We start from the raw sequence: 19,813 nt of genomic DNA, 5'->3' as shown, positions 1-19,813 counted from the left end.
CTGGAGCCCTGAATCATCTTCTGTGTCTCCCTATTTTCCAGAGTCCCCCTCGCACCCCCGCTCCCCAACTCCCAGGAGTAGGCCCCGCCCCCCTCCTCCCGGTCCCGCCTTCCCCGCCCCCGTGCCTCCTCGGCCCACCCAAGTCGCCGCCGCAGGCTCTGGCTGCAGACAGCTCCGCTTCCCCCGCCCGCCCCGGGAGCCCAGTCGAGCGAGCCGCAGTGGAGGGAGGGCGGGGGGAGTTGAGAGGCGGGACACATTCTTCCCTCCTCCCCCTAGTGCATCCAGAAGGCTGGTAGTGGCGCCCAGGGTGGGGGGCACTGCTGGAGAGTGGGTGTCCCAGTGGGTGGAAAAGAAAGAAGAATCCACAAACTATAGGGACAGAAAGTGACTGGGTAAATAAAATAAGGTGTGTATGGGGAAAGGGAGGGGTCAGGACACCTTGGGTTCCTGATTATCACATCTGGCTTCCCAAGGGTTAACCCCTCCAGACCCCCGGGAACCCCTGAGTGACGTCAAGGGCGGGTCTGTACCGCCTGGCTGGGGAAGCCGGGGAGCTAATGGGGGGGTGGGGGTGGTCTCTGGGCCCCGCCCCCATAGGGAAAACCACCCTAATTCCGGCCCTTTACAACTCCCCCGGGAAATTGCCCCGCCTTCTCCTTCCACTAGACGGTAAAGACCTGTCTTATGAAGACCCCAGGTCGCCAGCCCCCAAACCTTAACTCCCCAGTCACTATGGGATCCCCTTTCCCTAATCCTATCCCCAAAGCTAGCTGCCCAGGGCGGATTGTTTCGGGGTCACCGGGCCTGAAAGAGACTTCAGAGCGGGGAGCAAGGGCAGGCAGGGTGGTCTGAGCCAGAGGAGGGGCCTCGGCCCCCGGCTCCCGTTCGGGAGGGGGGGGGGTGTCCAAAGGGAAACATAGGCAGGCAGTGGCCAGTGGTCCCGCCCAGTCCCAGTAGGGGTCTCCCTGCGGCTGGCCCCAGCCGTCCTGGTGGTCCTGAGGTCAGAGGGTCAAGACAAGGTCTCCTCAGCTCCTCCTTAGCACCCCGTCCACAGCCCTTGGGACTCGGGAGTCCGAATTCCTTGAGGAGTCTTTCTAGGGCCTAAACTGGACACTGGCCCCTCCAGCTCCCTTCCTAGTCGAGAAGACACTCCTTTTCCTCAGAACACATGCACCAGCAAGCACATCTGTCACAAGACAGGTCAGGGTTCAAGCCTAGCCGTCCCCCATTGGTTTTGTCGCCTCACACACACCCATCCCCACCCCACCTAGGGCTCTCTCCTTAGCTGTTCCCTCCTTTCAGAAACACTGACGTCCTCCTGCCGGCGCTCAGGACACACCTGGAGCTGCCTGTCTACCACGCAGACCTCCAGCTAGCCGTCCCTCCAGCCTCTTCATCCCAACCTCACGAAAGTGAGATGTTTCTAATATATGGGAGAGGCGGAGACAGACAAAGAGATCCACGGTTGCCTGAGACAGAGACACAGAGACTGTCAGAAGAAAAAAAAGATACAGAGAAAGGAGATACAAATGAAAAAATTCTTCAAACTTTCTATTCCTCACCCCAGGCTCTCCCACCCCCTTTTTGCCTGTGTCCCCCAGGTCTCCCTCTTCGCTGGGCAGAGTCCCTCGCAAGCAGGGCATCCCCTCGGGCCCCCTCCCCCACTGCTCCCAGGTGGTCCCCCGCCTGCCCCCCTTCTCACCTCCTTCTGGGCGCTGGGCTCGGGATGCGCGGTCCAGGGCTAGAGTCTGGGCTGGGGGGTGTGCGGTGGGGAGGGGGGGCGGACAGGGCCACGGCAGCGCAGCCTCAGTGCCACCCCCACCCCCCCTAACCTGGCCGCCAGCCCTCCCGCCGGCCCAGCCCGCCGGGCCGCGAGCCGGGACCACCCGCGAGAAGCGCAAACTTTTTTTTTCCCTTTTGCAAAAACTTTTTCTCGCTCAAGCAGCTGGCGCGCCGCCGCTCTTCCCGCTAGCCTCTCACCTCCCTTCTACTTCCCTCCCTCTTGCAGTTCTGGAAGATGAGGCGGGGTAGCTAAAAGCAAGAGAGGGGGTGCCGGGCTTATTGCACCCCCAGGACCCCCAGGATCCTCCCCCTCCCTTGAGGGACCCTATACTGCCTACCCCCCCCCCCCCCCGCTGAACACGCTGCTGGTGGTGGGCAATAAATCCCGGCATGGATCCTTGGAACGGCAGCCCACGAAGAGGCCCCCAACCAGAGCCTGAAAAAACTGAGAAATATATTAGGGAGTGGCGGGGGGGGGGGGGAGCAGAAGCGACGAAAGAGTCCATGCGAGAAAGATAATATTGGAGGTAGTGTCGTCGACTTTGGTGCTAAACTGAGCATTATGCCATCCTGTAGTTAATCTGCCCGCCTCACTCTTTCAATGGAACATATGAAGGGGTTGGGACAGATTTGGGGTTTGGTGCAAATGGCACTGAAACAGAGTTGGCTTGTTAGTGAGGGGTCTATAGAGCATAAAAAAGAGAAGCAGTGGCTGAGGATCTGGGCGCAGAGTACGCGGTTCACAAGGCTACTGAGGAACCCTGGGATGGAAGCACTGCTCCTCTGAGAACCCCCGCTCTCCCTCGTCTCGAAGTTTTGGAGACTGCGGGCACCTCCGCACCTCCGTGCGGCCGGCTTCCTGCGCTTCCAGGCTGTCTGCGCCCTCTGCTGGCTTTTCTGGCACATGACACTCTCTCAGAGTCTGGAAGCGGAGTAGACTGGGGGAGCTGAAGAAGTAGGAGGCTTAACAAGTCCCCCCAGCAAAGCCGTGTTAGGAGCCCAGGGAGGGGATTGTACGAGCCCTAAGAAATGCAAAGGCATACTAGAAGAGGCTGCTTGTACAGAACGGTAGTGTCTGATAGGGGAGTGCCCCGTCCCTTTGGATTTGTGTTGCCATGGTGACTGGATGCAGGGGAAGGGGCAGCTATTTTAGTCTCTCTGACCTTTCTTTATGAGAAAGGGGAGAAAACATGGTGAGGAAAAGGAGTCTCTTCCTTTCCTGTCACCCCTCAGACAGACCTCCCACATCCTAGCTCTGCTTCCAAGAGCCACCTCCTGGGGCCTGGAGAGTTAGTAGGTTAACTGTTCAGACTGAGGGTCAAGGGGAAAAGGTAAAACTAAGGAGAGGACTGAGGCCCTACAAATATAGGTAGGAACTGTGGGGGAGCATAGCATGAGTCCTGTCTGACCCTCCCTCCCCCATATGAATTTGGCCCAGACATCAGTTATACCCAGAGGGTCAGGCAACACCAATGGTCACTGGAGAAGAAGGTAAGACCATTGGTCACCCTACATATGCTCCTGTCCCAGCCATCTGCCTTTTCTTTCAGGGAAGCTTTTTTAGAGCACACTACTTTTTCCTCTTCACCCAGGTCTCTAGATCAGTGATTCTCAAACATTTTGATTTCAAGACCTCGATACACTCTTTTTTTTTTTTTAAATTAGGTTCCATGCCCAATGTGGGGCTTGAACTCATGACCCAGAGATTAAGAGTCACATGCTGTACCCACTGAGAGAGCCAGGCACCCCCCATTACACTCTGAACATTTATTGAACTTTTGTTTGTGTGGTTCATATCAATGTACTATATTAGAAATTAAACTGAAAAAAAAGTTTGTAACACAAGAGTACACAAGCACACATCCCATTAACAATGATGTCAGAAAGATGATGTAATCACATGCCACATAGCCTCTGGAAAACTCCACCGTATACTTTTAAGAAAATGAAAATAAAAAAGGCAAATAACATCTTAGTGTTATTATAAAAGTAGTTTTGACCTTGTGAACACTCCTGAAAGGGTCTCAAGGGACCTTTCAGGGGTCCCCAGACCTTACCTTGAAAACCTATCCCTTTAGACTATCACCCCAGCCCTTCTTTATGACTCATACTTGTTGGGTTTTCCCCTCATTTTTATTAGGAAAGTATAAACATTTGTCTCCCCAGTGCGTCCTGTCCCCCGCTGGGAAAAAAAAAAAACAACAGGGAACTTCTTGGGCTCAGCACCCCTCTCTCCTGACTCCCAGTTCTGGGGCTCTCCCACACACCTCCTCTTAGCCCTTTGCCTATCTCTTTCTTGACGCTCCCTTAGAGCTCTTCCAAAGTTCCTACCCTTGGCCAGCCTGTTTCCCCTGTCCCAAGCCTGCTGGGATCTTGGTCTGCTTCTTCCTCCCCTCACTTGAGGACTTTCTCTTCTTGAGAAAGACGAAGTAATTTTTCTCTGCCTTCTCCTTCCCTCCCTCTGTCCCTCCCTCACCTCTGCCATCTTTTCATAGGGGTTAGAGTAAGCAATCATGCTTTCTGGGTAGATTCCTTTAGAGGACACACCTTCCCCATCTCCCCACACATCAACCTGGAATAGGCAAGAGTCTGGACGAGCACGTGCCCATTCAGGTCCCCTAGGGGTCAACCCAGTCATACTGCCACCCCACCCATTGGGTGGGGCTGTGGATCAGGAATCTAATGTCTCCAGCCACAGATGCCCTTTGCCTGGGAACCCCCAACTGATCTCTTTACTCCAAATCCCCAGGTCCTCTTGCTAGCTGCAGCCGCAGGCCTCCACCACCATATCTGGCACGTCTGTCTTGACCACATTGCCGTCACGGTCGAGGTAGAGGAGAGAGAGGGGCCTTCGGGCAGTAGGAACACAGCAGGAAGTACCCAAGGGCCAAGGGTTGTTGGCCTTGAGGAGGCTGAAGACAGCAGAATGGAAGGAGGCAGCAATGCCCGGGCTGCCTGCCAGGTGAGGGGGGCACTGTCCACTGCAGTAATTGAGCTGGTACCCCTCCGGCTGCAGGATCCAGTCCCGCCATCCCAGTTCCCGGAAGTCTACATAATGGTCTCGCCTGCAACATAAGGGGGTCTCGGGCTCACAGGTAGGGGTCCTCCTCCTGGTGCGGCCTGCTCCAGGCCCCTTGGACCAGATCTTAAGCTCCAGGAAGGGCCGCTCATCTCCCGCCGTGTCCACGAGCCACTGTGGGGCAGCCGTGGCGTTGCCTCCTGGGAGTCTGCAGTCCAGCTGGAGTTTCAGGACAGCGGACGCCTCACCCCTCAAGCCACTAGAGGGCAGAGTCAGGGCGTGCCAGCCTGGGGTTGTCATCTGGTGCTCCGCCAGGAGGGTGCGCGACTCTCGGCGCCTCCTGCCTGGGTTCCACCTGAAGGTCCTCAAGGAAAGAGTGCCGGGAAAGGTGGGGAGCACACGCAGCCAGAGGCGGGCGTGGTACAGGTGCCGGGACTGAGCTGTGGACAGGTGGAAGGTGAGCACGGAGCTGCAGGCGGAAGTGGAAGGCTCTGCCAGGGAGATGGAGAAGGGACGGAGGAATGTGGGCAGAGCTAAAGCTCTCCTCGGAGACCCCCGCAAGCCCTACCCACGGCTCTCCCTAGCACCCACCTTTAGAAGAAACTGGGGCTGCCTTGGGTCCCCCGTCCTCCGCAGCCAGTCCCCGCCCCAACTTCTCCTCCCACACCCTGCGCCGTCTGCCTTTTCCATCAGTCTCCCCGTCCGCCTCCCTCTCCCGGTCTGCTCTCTGCCTCGCTCTCTCCCTCACCCACCTGTGATGGTAGCAAAGCTGATGACCTCCTCCCCATTCACTGGAGCCACACTTCCTGGCTGCAGTCTCCGGAGGGCTCTGGTCAGCGCTGCCTGGGGTGGAGGGTGAGTTATTCTGGGACGACTGGTCAGGTGCAGCCCCTCCAAGATCTGCTGCTTGGCTAGCTCCAGGACCAGAGCACGTTCCGCTTGGGGCTCCAGTGTGGGACCTCCGCAGGAGGGACAGACAGACCCTGCCCCCTGTGCCCACACCAGTGCCCACAGCAGCACCAGCTGGCGCTGGCCATCAGGGAGCCCCATGCTCCTGGTGAATGGCCCTGGGCTGGGTCAGGAGCCTGAGATGGCAGTTGCTCCTTCTGTTGATCTGATTGCGTGGAGGCCAATGAGGGCGCAGCAGAGGCAGACAGCGGTGCCACACCTACCCTTGGCCAAGGGTAGAGCCACCTGTCTTCTCTTTCCTGGGACTCAGGAAGGCAGTAGGTGGATGGTCCTATGGGTAGCTGAGTTTAGCGTAGTCTGCAGGTTTGACCCTCACAGCTCATGGCTGGTTACTGACTGGGGCCTCTTTAGAGCCGCAACCTGGGGCTCCCTCACCTAGTGGTCAGCCAGCAGACCTACCCTCTGAGCCCCAGGATTGGCCAGCTGTGCTGCCCATCAGGTCCTTGCAGGGGAGGGGGTGGAGGTCCCCCCCACCCCGCCCCAGCTCAGGTTTCACCATCTGGCCCTGGTCACTGAGTTTGAGGTGGGGTAGGGGGGTGGGGGGGCAATGTGGACACGCATGATGCAAGAAAGAGAATGATTTCACATGCTCAGTCCCCAAGGTCTGGGGCTCAGGGGAGGGACTCCATACGAGCTAGGTGGGGAGGGCGATTTTCCCCATACCTCTAGTCTTTCTAGCTTGCCCGGCCACCTCTGCTGCAACAGTTTTCATCAGACAGCTGTGAGTTCTGATGGTCATTTCTCCAGGATCTCTGGGCCAGAAGGAGAACTCTGGTCTCTATTTCTAGCAACGGGGTTGGGACAGCAAGGAGAGGTTGTGGGTGGGAGAGGAGCGGAGTCCTCCTGCCCAGGCCAAGGTGGCAGTGCCACGGGGCACGGAAGTCACCTCCTGACCCTGCCTATGCTGGCCGCCCAGAGTCCAGTTGGACTGGAGCACAACGTGGAGGAGGGCTGGAGCACGGAGGGGGGTTGGGGGGGAGGGCATGTCGCTACGATGTCTGAGGAACCAGAGAGGTACGGGTGGTGGTGATGCAATCTTAGAGCAGGGCAGAGTCCATCAAGGCTGGCAGAAGGGCATGGGACTTGGGAAGGCCCATACCCAGCTGCTGGTTCTCTTTAAGGGGACTGTGAGAGTTGCCTAAATTTAGGACATCCTGGAAGTGGTGCCAGGCCTCTGTGAGCGGGGACAGGAAGTGGGAGCTTTAAGGACTTTTAAGAGCAAAGCAAGATGATTGCAGCAACCTCAGTTCCAATCCCAGCCCTCCTTACCATGCTTCCTCACTGAGTGGAAGGGCCATGGCCCCTCCACCTTCAACTTAGGGTTGACTTCATGCTAGCCTTTCTCTCCGTGTCCCTGGTTTCTTCAAGAAGCTAGAAAGCAAGAAGTGTGATTGGGAAATGTGCCCCTACTCCATTTGATTAATCTCCCCTCTCTTTAGCCAGTGGGGGCTGTCAAGGGACTATTAGACCTGGCACCAGGGGAAGAAAAGTGGTGCTTTGGGGGCTGGGCCTCAGTACCGCCGGTGTCCACCATGTGGCAGTGTGGCGCCACTGGACCGCAGCTGGCTTAGCGTTGACCAGCTTCCCAGGGAATGGGCTGTTCTCAGAAGAGGGGAGATGCGGACGCTTCCCAACCTCTCGTTCTGGGGACTCTGTCTCTCCTACAGCAGACAGAGAGGCTGGTCCGGTGCTCTCCCCTCTCTCCACTGCCAGAGAGCAGAAGCTGTCGTCAGGCCCCACGTCGCCGCTACCTTTGGTTTTAGACCTCGTCATATTGACACGTGGCAATGGAGCTTGGTGACGGGTGCCAGGCTCTTCCTAGAAACCCAGGGCACTGTGTGGTGGGGAGGGGGAGAGGGGACAGTGAGATGAGACTCTGAGACTCTCCTCTCCTCCCTACGTGTCTCCCCAGGTCAAAACATATTCAAACCCCTCTGTCCAGTTCTCTCCCTGGCTCTCAGCAACTTCTCTGTTGGTTGAGGATGATGAGAGTGACAGCCCTCTGCTCCTAGGGTCTGGAACATGGAACTGCGAAGAAGATTCTGCCTATGCTTGGTGTCTCAGAGGGCTTACCTGTGGGTGCCAGGAGACAGAGTCAAGGGAAGCAGAACAAAGTGGCAGCCGACCCTACTTCTCCCCGACCCTCTCTATCAGGTGCCCCCAATTTTCAGCTCTTCCTACCCTCTTGCTGCTGTGCCTGGCCTGGCCCTACCTCCCCACTGACACTTACGTCAGAACCCAGCTATAAATATGCTCTTAGCATCTTAGTCACTTTCCCCAAGAAGTGCTCCCAGGTTATAAATACCCCAGCCATCTGCCTCACAGGCCCGCCCTACCACCAACCTGGTTGGGTGCTGGGGAGGGACAGGCTTGGGGGTGGGTAAGGAAGTAGAAGCCGGAGTGATTATCTTGCCCAAATGAGAAAAACCCAACTCAGTCTGGAGTTAGGGGCCAAGAGGCTCCGGAAGAAAAGGTTCGGAAGAAAACAGACCCACCCTTTTCCCTTTTCCCAAAAGGCAGAGCCAAAAAGAAAGAGAGTAATACTGATGCCGTGTTTATTTTAAAATTTGTTATGTTGTTCATCATGGGTTTGGGGGCATTCATTTTGGTGTTTTAAAAATATTCCATTAAGATATTATTTATCTTAATTGATGAATTTCTTGACATCCCCTTACAATTTTGCCCCCCCCCCCAAGTGAGTGCCTTGCTTCATCTCACCTTTGTCTTGCCCCTGCAGACTGAAGGTGTAGTTGGAGGGAGAGAGGTTAGATCACAGTGGCTTGTAGGGAGGGGACACACTGTGGAAGGGGGGGAAAGAGGCACAGAAGACTTCCTTAGATGTTGTCCTTAGATGAAGATCTCCTCAAGGCAAAGGTGGCAGAGCTTCCGTGGGTTGCTCAGGAAGCCCCAAGGCTCAGATTTGCAGGGCCCTAAGGACGTCCCTTTCAGGCTGTCTCTTCTAGGCTTCCTATTCCAGGGACCTCAGACCCTGGGAGGAGGGGGTTATAAGCTGAGCAAACACAGACATCACATTACCCAAAGGACACATGGGTTTTGCGCAAACTCGGCCTTGGGCTGCAGACAATATCGACCCCATGGTTCAGGGCTGTCCAGCCAAAGGGAGGGGATGATGGGGAAAGAAGGGCAAAGGTCTAGAGAGGACCCCGTCTCAGAGCAAATACCTCCCTGTCCTCATTCCGTGCCTTCCTTTTACTCTCCCTGTCCCATGCGAGTGGCCCTTGGCCAGTTCCAGCTTCCAAGCACGTCTCCTGGATGGAGCCCTTGGGTTCAGTGAGGGAGGGCAGCCAGCTCTGAGCCGTGCCTCTGCCTCCCACCACAGAAGGGCTCACAGGTTGTCAGCCTGGTTGCTGAGTGAGCAGTGATCTGTCTCATCTCTCGGAGTGAGGATAGAGAGAGGAGAAGAGCAGGTAAATCCTAAGTCTTTATCGGCACTGAGACCAGCAAAGGTGGTTCTGGGAGGGGGGGAGGAGGGGGCCTAAGAAAGAAGACGAGTCAGCCTGGGGAAGGAAGAGGCATGAAGTACGGGATAGACACAACAGCTCAGCCCTGAGGAGCCTGTGTATGAGAGAGAGTAGAAGTGCACAAGGCAGGCAAACTCTGTGTCATCCTTGGTGTCAGCCAGGGTCTCAGCAGGAGACAAAAGAACTATTCAGCTGTCTGCGTTTGTATCACGAAGGAGACTTAATAAAGAACTTATTTACAGAGGCAGGGTTAAGGGAACCAAGGAGGGATGTTGAAGCTCCCCGGGACTAGCAAGCCCCTAGTGCAGAAGCAGTGATATCAGAACCTAGGCAGAGCTGGGGCCAGTGGCGAGCCAGACAGGAGTTGTAGGGACAGGCCGCAGCCACAGTCACACAGATCCATGGCAACTAGAAAGAGGGAACAGGAGTAAGAAATACCCTGGCCTCTATCACCTCCTATCCTTTGATCTCCTGCTTGTGTCTCCCCTTAGTCAAATTCAGCAGGAAGCCAGAGGCCAAAGGAGCTCAGGTGAGTCAGCCCCTAAGGTCATAGAACAGGGAAAAGAATGGATAAGGATGTGCCAAGAGAGCCTTACCAGCCCAGCAAGGCAAATAAGAAAGGGGCTCAAGATACAGAGAAGAGTAAACCTCACTTTGGAAAACAGTGATCTAATCCCCAGTGAATCCAAGGAAGGGGCTCTCTGGTAATCCAGAAAATCGGGGAAGGGGCTTGGTCAGCTCATCCTGGAGTGACAGCCATCAAGCGGGAAGAGGGGGAAGTATTGTGGATTATGGGATGGATTAAGGGTAGGCTACGGATATCTCTGCCTAGGAACTAGATGTCACTGCCAATGGCTGCAGGTGGATCAGAGTCCCTGGGGTGGCAGCTGAGCCTGTAGGGCTTGCTGGATAGACTAAGCTTGAGGAGAGAGACTGGTGGTCATGAAGATGTACAGTGACTCTCTTTGGATGAAGATCTCCTCAAGTCACAGTTGGCATAATTTCCATCAGTTGCTCAGGAAGAGGGAGCCCTCCTTCTGGACAGAGACAGTTATGGGGCCATCTCTTCCTCTCAAGGAAGGGTACTTCCGGGAGGGCATGCTTGCCTACCCCACCTTGGGCTGTCCATACCACACACGGACTAACTGCACCCACAGGCCTCTACCACCATGTCAGGTATGTCAGTCTTGACAATGTTGCTGTCCCTGTCATAGTAGAGCAGAGATAGGGGGCGCCGGGCCGTGGGCACACAGCATGAACCCCCTCCGGCGGTGCCTGCCGCTGTGTTGGCCTTGAGAAGATTGAGCACCGCAGTGTGAAAGGAGGCAGCAATGCCAGGCATGCCTGCCACATGCAGTGGGCACTGCCCTGTGCAGAAGTTCATTGCGTAGCCCTCAGGCTGGATGATCCAGTCGTGCCAGCCAATCTCACGGAAGTCCACAAAGAACTCTCGTCGGCAGCACATCCTTGACCCACCCTGGCAGTCGATGCCTCGCCGGTGAAGCCGGTGCTTGCCCCCAACTTTCACCTTGGCTGCCACAAAAGGTCTGTGGGCAGCCCCACCCAGTATGACCGAGCTCTGGGCTCCTTGGCCTTCAGGTACCAGCTCCAGGGTCAAGTGCCCTTGGCTGAAGGCAGCCTGAGCTTCAGGCCCCAAGAAGAGCCGGTGCCAGCCACTGGCATCCACCTCCAGCAGTTGCTGAGTGGCCCAGGTGAGGTTGGTGTCATGTGAGCCTGGCACAAGGATCCTCAGCTTCAAAGGTAAGGTGATGGTATCGGGAGGGAGCTGTACAAAGAACATGACGCTGGCCTGCTGGATCTCCATGGCACTAGCAGTTCTATCAGAGGAGAAGTGGAAGTCAAGACGAGTCTGGTTGATGTTGGAAAAGCCTGTGGACACAAGAACCCCCAGTCACTATGGTCTTCTGAGTGTCAGTGCTACCTCTTTACTCTCAGCATGCTTGAACTCCCTGCAGCACTTGGCATTGTTGACCACCCCTTCTTTATTGAAAATCTTTTCTCTCTTGGCTTCTATGACACAACTCTTATGAGTCTTCCTTGATTTTCTTTGCTGGCTTTTTTTTTCTCTGACCATCTGTTCAATGCAAGAATTCTCCATAGTTTGTCTTTGACCTTCACTTCCTTTTACTCTACACTGAAGAGAGTTCTTACCCACATTCATGGTAAGCCAACACAATTTTTATGCTGGTGAGTCTCATATCTGGATGTCTAGTCTAGACCATTTTGTACCTCTGGACTAGATATATGGACTTGGGAATCAACGGGGTGCCTGGATGGCTCAGTTGATTGAGTGTCCAACTTGGCTCAGGTCATGATCTAATGGTTCATGGGTTTGAGCCCCACATCGGGCTCTCTGCTGTCAGTGTGGAGCCTGCTTTGGATCCTCTGTCTCCCTCTCTCTCCCCCTCCCCACTTTCTCTCTCTAGAGCTCTCTCTCAAAAAAAAAAAAAGATTTGGGAATCAACAACCTTCAGGTTTAAAGTTCTAACCGCTTAATTTTGCCACATGAATGTCCTGCCAGCACATTAAAATAAAAATTTTCCCAAATGGAAATCACTCTTTTCCTTCCTATATACCCCTCTTTCTGTTCTTAGAATTGGTGGACCACTACCCTCCTTATCACCTCTAGAAACCATATCCAGTCCCTCACCACAATGATTCTATGTATTTCTTCCTATCGCTATTACTCTTGTCCAATTTTCTCTCTTCATCCCTTACCTGACCTCCTGGAACACCTTAATTGGGTTTCTGTTCCCTCCACTCCACTGAAACTGCTCTTGTCAGGATCACCAACACTTTCTACACTGCCAAATCCAATGGTTTCATCTCTTTATATTCATCTTATTTGACCTTTAAGCAGTGTTTGACACACTTAATCATTCCCTCCCTCTTGAAATATTTCCTTCTCTTGGTTTTTGCGACTCCAGCCACTCTATCTTGGTCTCTTACTGACAGCTCCTCTTCCTCTCCCTGACCTCTCAATGTTGAAGGTCCTGAGCTCTCTTCTCTATCTATATTCTTTCCCAGAATGATCTCATCAATTCCCATGGCTTTCTATTCCATCTGTATGCTGATGACTCCCAAATATATATCCCTGGCCCTGACCTCTCCCTGATCCTCAGGTTTGTATATCCAGCTGCTGATCTGATATTCTATTTGGATATCCAATGATATCTCAAACTCTTCATGTTCAAAGATAAACTCTAGATTTATCCCACCCCAACCCAAACCTATTCCTTCTCCAATCTTATTCCCTATACATGCATTGCTTGAGGCAAAACCTTGATTGCCCTCATCCCCTACTTTAAAACTATCTGCAATATCTGACAGCTCCACCTCCAATTCATAATATAATTGCACTCATCCCCATCTCCTCTACTACATATTAGTTCAACCCACCATCATTTTTCTCTTGAATTATGGCAATAGCTTCCCAGATGGTCCACTCTTGTCCCCCAATTCATTCTCCATATATCAGCCAGCGTGCATTTTATTACATAAATGGGATGATCTCCTTAGCTTAAGGACCCTTCAAAGACTTCCCATTGCTATTTGTTTGTTTTTTTTTTCAACGTTTATTTATTTTTGGGACAGAGAGAGACAGAGCATGAACGGGGGAGGGGCAGAGAGAGAGGGAGACACAGAATCGGAAACAGGCTCCAGGCTCTGAGCCATCAGCCCAGAGCCTGACGCGGGGCTCGAACTCACGGACCGCGAGATCGTGACCTGGCTGAAGTCGGACGCTTAACCGACTGCGCCACCCAGGTGCCCCCCCATTGCTATTTGAATAAACTAAACCTCTTAGCACAAAAAAACTTGTATGATTAGGCACTCTGCCATTTAACGACTATATTCTACCTATACTGTCTCTTTTCTGTTCCATGAACTCACCAAACATGGATTCACCTCATGGTCTCAGCACGTGCTGTTTCCTCTGTCTGGAATGTCTTTCCAAGATCTCTGAAGGACTGTCTTCTTTTTGGCATTTAACTCAAATGTCTCCTTCTCAGAGAGGCTTTTCCGACTAACATATCTAAAGCAGCCTTCAACAATATGACCATTTCTCTAATACATCGTCCTGCTTAACTGTCTTTATAGCTACTACCACTCTCTGTAGTCATTTTTGTTTTTTGTTCATATGTTTACTATGTACTTCTCCTCCTCTTCTCTCCTCCTCCCTGCCCCGCCATCTAGAATGTAAACTCCATGAAGGTGGAGGTTGTGCCTGTACGGTTCACCATTCTCTGTAGTATCTAGTACATAATAGGCACTCAAAACATGATTGTTAAATGAAAATAAAGTTCAACTGGGCTTCGTGTGAATTGGAAAGTCAGGAATAAGATTGTTCTCGACAGCTCTCAAAGCCAACATGACATCTCTCATCTCCATCTCTCTAAGAAAGACTACTCCATTCCTCTCTCCCTGTGGATCTACTTCTCCTTTGTCAGTTTCCTCAGGTCCTAAAATGGTGGCCCCAGCTCCCAAGTCTACAGAATCTTTTACTCAGCTCCTCTTAGCTAAGAGACATGATCTTCTAGTGTGCCTCAATTCCCAAATCCTAGATGAAGAGTCTGAGGGGCTCAACTAATCTTGCTGTGTCACTAAGCACCCTCCCATTAAAATCTCTTAATTTACCCTAGTTAAAGCAGGCAGACACATAACAAGTAGGGGCTATGGTAGGCTATTACAGTTGGCCCCCAATGAACAACACCTCCCAAAATTCATGGCTTGGTGCAGTTCCTTTCCACATTAAGTCTGGGCATGGCTGTGTGACCTGATTTGGCCAATGAGACATAGGCAAGCACACAGTTCAAGCAGAAACTTGGTAAGTGCTTACACAATGATGTTTTGCCCTTTTGGAGGCCAACCACCAGGCTTTAAAGAAACTTGGGCTAGACTACTGAATAATGAGAGACTTTGAGGATCAGACACCATCTTAGATGTTCCCGTCCCATCCGAGCTCCTGACTGAATGCAGTTGCTTCAGTGACCTTACCTACTCCTCAAATGGAGATGAAGAGCTGTCCAGATAAGCCCAGTCAAACCACACGATCATCAGTAATGTTGACTTTTTTGGTTTAAGCCTCTATGTTTGGGCTGATTAGTTGTATTAAGAGATAACTGAAACAGAAATTTGTTACAGAAGTAGGGTGCTCCATAACAAAGACCCAAAATATGTAGCGTTGGCTTTGGGACTGGGTGGCAGGGAGACGTTGGGAGGATGGTGAGGAGACTGTTAGCAAAGGTAGGAAGAACAGTGAGGAAATTGCCACTGGAAGCTGGAGAAAGGGGAACCTGTGTTATGTATTGGCTATCATCTGTGGTAACTTGGAAGCTAGAAATGGTATCTAACAAAGTTGTGAATTTAGCTAAAGATATTTCCAGGCAGAATGCTGGAAGTGCCAATTGGCTTATTTTAGCTGCCTATGAGAAGGCATTTCAGGAGTGACATGAACTAAAAAAGGAACTGTTCAATTTTCAAGCAGAATTTAGAGAAAATATTTCCAACAGGACTTGCTAGATTGAACAATAAGATATTTTTCCATTCCTCACCTCTCTGTCTGGCAAAAGGTTCTCAAAGTAAGAAATGGTCTCAGGGTAAAAATCAAATCCAGGGCATTGCCAGCAAAACATGGTCTCCGAGTGAAGATCAAAACATTTAAAAAAGGGTCAGCTGTAAGAGCCTTTGTTAAGATCTAACACCTTTGTTAAAATCTAAAATTTAAGATGATGTTCTGTAGATCCTCTCAACTAGACAAAAGGGCTTCGAAGGATCTTGAGTGTTGACCCACAATATCCCGCCTTGTAACCTAAAGAGGGGTCTGTCTTGATAAAGTTGAGTGTCTTTTGTCTAATCGAGTAGACTACAATTCATTATTTAGAAGACTCACAGGGTTTTACAGATAATTTTAGTAGTGAAAGCAGCACCAGTTTGGACTAAAAGGGACAGAGATGATTCAAAATGAAAAGATGTCTCTGGGCCCCCAACTTCTTTGGGCAGGAAGCAGGCTGAGAAAACTTCTCAGCTGCAGACACAGGTCATTTCCTATGTAAAAGGAAAGACATCTCAGAGGGTGGAGCCAAGGGCTGAGACAGTAGATCTAGAAGCCAAGGAGAGCACTGATGGGCTCTCCTTAAGAGGAGAGGAAACTCTTAGCAAGGAGCAAGACCCAGCCCTAACTAAGAGAATTCTGGATTTGGGTAGACCAAGATATGTGCCTGGCTGGATATCAGAATGTTCGTGGATCAGTGACTGTTCTGTGTCCCCCACTCCCCTGTCTCCCATATTGAAGAGGAGTATCTATTATGGTTATCCTGTCCCTGTGTCAGCATTGCATGTTAGGTGTGTGGCAGGCAGATAACTTGTATTTTAGGCCACAGGCAGTGATGTGCTGGTAAATGTTTAACAACTGGATTCCGGAGGGAACTAAACCCTGATTTGTAATGTTTGCCAATTTCTGTGGTATAAATTCTCCCACCACGGCTGATTTCAAACTATTAACATGACAACCCTAGATGCGGAGTTGGGAGATGTTTGTAATTTGTTCTCACGAGCCAGTAGAAGGCAGTTCCAGGACATCACTGAACGCCCCTACTCCAGTTTCTGCAGAGCCCCAAGCTCTCTCTTCCTATCTCCACCAAGAGCAACACTCAGATCTTGCTTTCATACTGTAGTGTAGATGATAGCTTAAATTGGCATAAAAACTTCAAGCTAACATATTGAAATGAAAAAGGTAGAACCCAGGTATCAGTCATTCTCACTTCCAAATGTCATCTCAGATCAGGCCCCCTTGGGCCTGAATGTTGTACTCATTCATTGATTAGCAAATATGTGGAAAGTATATAGACTTTGAAGTCAGAGAGAACTGTGTTTGAATTCTGCCCCTTGCAAGCTGTATGACCTTGGCCATGTAAATGATCTTCTTTGAGTGTCAGTTCTGCTTTCAGAAGATGGAAATAATAAAGTCTACTTTAAATGAGATGAGGCAGGCACACTAAATACCTGGTAGCTGACATTATTATCACAATGTTGCCAGGAACTGGTGTCAGGGATACAGAGGTAAAACAAACAAACAAACAAACAAAACAAAACAAAACAAAACACCAAACAGGATCTTGGTGTTCAAGGGAGCCATGGTTCGTTGTTATCTGTCTACCTTGTGCTCATCCACTCTGAGCTACTTTTCAACTCCAAATGCAGTTTACTCCTTCAGACTTTTACTCTCCATTTACTGTGTTTACCATTCTCTACCCATTGAAGTCAAACTTATTCTACAATGCCAGTCCATTTGCAATCTTCTTTTGAAAGCCTTTCCTATCTCCCTAGGACCCAATGAATAACCCCTGCCCCAACAAGCTCTGTGCCCTCCTCTAGCATTATTTCATTCTGCCTTACTTTCTAATTAATTTATTCCCAGCAGCAACTAAACCCCTCATGCACAGGAGCTGAGTTTTCGATTTCTTGCTCTTTCCCACCTTAACCTTCTAAGAACATTACCTGTGTTACTTCATTTAATTCTCTCAACTATCCTCTCATTATCCCCATTTTATACGTGAGAAAACTATTAACAACTGAGGTCACAGAGTAATAAGCAGCAGAGCAGGGATTTGAACCCAGGTTTATCTGGCTCCAGTTTGTGTTCTTAATCACAGGCAGAAATCCCCTTTTGAATTAGAATAGGGTCTTATGCATCACTGATGATTCTACACTGTGGTCAAGCTGACTTATAGCATGGTTTGGTTGTTTAACGCAACCAATGTTTATTGGTCATCTACTGTGTTCACGAGAGGCAGAGTAGTGTGGTGGTCAAGGTCATGGGTTCCAGAGCTAGGCTGTCTGGCTCCACCACTTACCAGTCATAGGACCTTGAGAAGTTACTCAACCTCTTTTTTTTTTTTTTTTTTTTTAAGTAAGCTCTACACCCAACGTGGGGCTCAAACTCATGACCCTGAGATCAAGAGTCGCATGTTCTACGGACTGAGCCAGCCAGGTGCCCCAATTACTCAACATCTTTGTGCTTCAGTTTCAGTATCTTTAAAATGAGGATAACAGTAGTACTTGCCTCACTGGCTTGTTGTGAGGATCTTAAGGAGTCAGCGTGTGTAAAAGGCTTAGAATCAAGTAAACATCATACAAGTGTTATTTCTACTATACGCTACCTTCTGGTGATAACGCGAAGAATAAATGACAGTTCTTGATCTCAAGGGATTGACATTTATGGGAAGACAGACTTCACAGAAAACCTGGAAACAGGCAATTCCACACAGAGTTCAGGTTCAGGGTGAGGGTATGGGAACCACGGGAGAGGGAGCCCATCACCTTCAGGTCAGGGTGGGTTTTTGAGGATGGGAGCACTGGGTCTTGAAGGGACAGGGGAGTAGGTGCTGACCAGGGGAAAGGGGCCAGGAGTGGGCAGGATCTTCCAGACCTCAGAAAGAGCTTGCAAGAGGCTCAGAGGCCAAAGACATCACTTTGTGTTCTGTTTCTAGGGTCCTGTCTCCAATTTCTCGACCTTGTCTCTAACTACGCACTAAATTCTCCAACTCCTCTTCCCTCTCTGGGGGTAACCCTCCTTTCTCCTCTTTTACCCACCTTTCTGAATCCCATTTTGACCCTGTTCTGATGTGAGGACCCAAGGTATTAAGACGAGAGAACAGGGGTAGGTTGGAGGGGTATTGTAGTCCCAGTGTTCTTCTGTTTTCCTTTTTACTAAAATGAGGCATCTGGGGGATGAGGAGAACAGAGAAAGGACAGACTCCCCAGATCCCAGCCTCAGGGGCCAGGCCGAGGAAGTAGATTAGCTCACACCACAGCCTGTGGAAGTTTGTGGGAGCCAGAGGACATGCAGACAGGCGGTCCCCAAAGAAGTGAATTCTACCCACTTCCCAGCTGCCCATTGGTGAAGTCTAAATAAGAGAGAGCAGGAGGTAGGGTGGGGAGGGGTGAGAGCCTGGGATTAGGAGATTATAGGCCATGGGAAGCAAGAGTAGGATGGTTTGGGGGAGGGGGACAGGGGTTAGGCTGGGAGGAGACGTTTCCTTTCCCACAGAGGTCAGGTGGTTTGGGGAAGATCTATAGCATAGGAACCCACCTGTGTCGGCAAAGCTGATGATCTCATATTCCTGTTCCCTGTCAGCCTCCAGAAGTGTCCCCTGGGGGGGCCCATGGAGGTGCTGTAGCACAGTCCTCAGAGCAGCTCTGGACACAGGCCGGCTCAGTGTTGGGCGCTGGCTGAGGCGTAGCTTGTCCAAGATGCTTCTCTTGGCCAGGTCAAGAAGCAGCTCCCGCTGGCGATCCAAGTCCAAGGCGGGTCCTCCACATGCCAGACACTGACTGTCAGCTCTGGGAATGGCCGCTGGAGCCGGAGCCAGGAGGAGGAAGGCCAGGAGCAATGAGGAGATCATTGCTGGGGGAGGGCCTCTTTGAGTGATACAGCTGAGGCAGAGCTGTAAAACTGGGGCTCAGGGTCTCAACAGCTGTGGTCTCAACTCCAACCTGGCCACCGGGGGCCCTGGAAGGAGAGTGTGTCCAGCTGGCATGACTCCTTGTTGCAGGGGATACAGCAGCCAAACATCTGACTTGGGAGATGAAGCCAGTTACAGGTAGAACTTGGCAGGAGCCTCGAACACATAGTCAGTGAAAGTACAGAGTGGGGGATGTGAGGGGAGGTTGGTTTGTTTGGGGAAAGAAATGTCCCCGGGCCAATGTGGGGAGGCAGTGGGTTACCCAAGTAAGCTGCCAGGCCTGGGGACAAAGGTTAGAGATGAAATTCCTCTTCAGATCAATAGCCTTGCTGGGAAGCCTGGAGGAAAAGGGAGAGATGAGAGGTTTTTAGGCTGAGTGTTAAAGCGTGACTGACTCTCAAACAAGAGGGGTCATTGGCATGACACTTCCTGTCACTGTCGTGGGGATAATTGAGAGTTATATTTTCCTTTGCCTGGTCCTTCTCAAAGCCCCATGCCCCTTTTCTCCCTCCCTGAGGTTCATAATGCAGAATCCTTTGTTAGTCCTTCCCACCCCTATCCCGTTAGGTTTTACCCAGCTGGGATCCAGATTAGCCAGTATGAAGGTTAAGGCAAAGGAGGGGAAGTGTTCCAGCCAGGTCTTCTGTGTCCTCAGTGGGAAGTCTGAAGGTGGGAATGGGGCTTGAGTGCTAGATTTACTCACCTTTTGGGGATTTGTCTGTTTAGGAAGAGAAATTTTGAGATTTCTCAGAATCCCTGGTCCTCCAAAGTCCTGACCAGTGGCTCTCCAGGGAAGGGCCTATGTCCCCACAGCAGGGATTTACCTGGCAGGAATGGTGGGCAGAGTTAGGAAGATAGATTTTTTAAAAAACTAGATGACTCTTGGTCAAAATTCTGTCTCTTCCTTTTATTAGTGGCGTGACTTTGGGCAACTTTCTTGACTTCGCTTGCTTTAGTTTTTTCATTGCAGAAGTGGGAAAAATGGTTACCCATGATACCAAAATCCAAAAAAACCCATAATCCTTTTTTTTTTTTTTTGATAACCCATATGGTGACTAAGTCTGACCTGAATACAG

The 19,813-nt window shown here is 51.3% G+C and overlaps 2 protein-coding genes across 2 annotated transcripts; both read right to left on the bottom strand.

The window, feature by feature from the left end:
- Nucleotides 1–4,540: 4,540 nt before the first annotated feature.
- Nucleotides 4,541–5,851, bottom strand: INHBE (inhibin subunit beta E). The gene is made up of 2 exons (XM_047065340.1): nucleotides 5,554–5,851; nucleotides 4,541–5,292 (listed from the first exon to the last, which is right to left on the bottom strand). Exons 1-2 carry the CDS (start codon nucleotides 5,849–5,851, stop codon nucleotides 4,541–4,543), a joined length of 1,050 nt encoding a protein of 349 aa, XP_046921296.1.
- A 4,542-nt stretch (nucleotides 5,852–10,393) lies between these two features.
- Nucleotides 10,394–18,677, bottom strand: INHBC (inhibin subunit beta C). Its single transcript, XM_047065465.1, has 2 exons — nucleotides 18,365–18,677; nucleotides 10,394–11,142 (listed from the first exon to the last, which is right to left on the bottom strand). The coding sequence occupies exons 1-2, from the start codon at nucleotides 18,675–18,677 to the stop codon at nucleotides 10,394–10,396; spliced, it is 1,062 nt and encodes a 353-aa protein (XP_046921421.1).
- Nucleotides 18,678–19,813: the final 1,136 nt, after the last annotated feature.

The sequence above is a fragment of the Lynx rufus genome, unplaced genomic scaffold (genome assembly GCF_022079265.1).
Source record: "Lynx rufus isolate CCGP_SWC_20201006 ecotype Redwood Valley unplaced genomic scaffold, mLynRuf1.p SCAF_7, whole genome shotgun sequence".
Lineage (NCBI taxonomy): Eukaryota > Metazoa > Chordata > Mammalia > Carnivora > Felidae > Lynx > Lynx rufus.
This window is presented reverse-complemented; position numbering and strand designations above follow the sequence as displayed.

Coding starts and splice junctions, on each gene's coding strand:
- INHBE (XM_047065340.1), bottom strand. CDS start 5,851: ATGGGGCTCCCTGATGGCCAGCGCCAGCTGGTGCTGCTGTGGGCACTG. Junction 5,293..5,553: donor CAGCTTTGCTACCATCACAG/GTGGGTGAGGGA, acceptor TCTCCCTGGCAG/AGCCTTCCACTTCCGCCTGC.
- INHBC (XM_047065465.1), bottom strand. CDS start 18,677: ATGATCTCCTCATTGCTCCTGGCCTTCCTCCTCCTGGCTCCGGCTCCA. Junction 11,143..18,364: donor CATCAGCTTTGCCGACACAG/GTGGGTTCCTAT, acceptor TTGTGTCCACAG/GCTTTTCCAACATCAACCAG.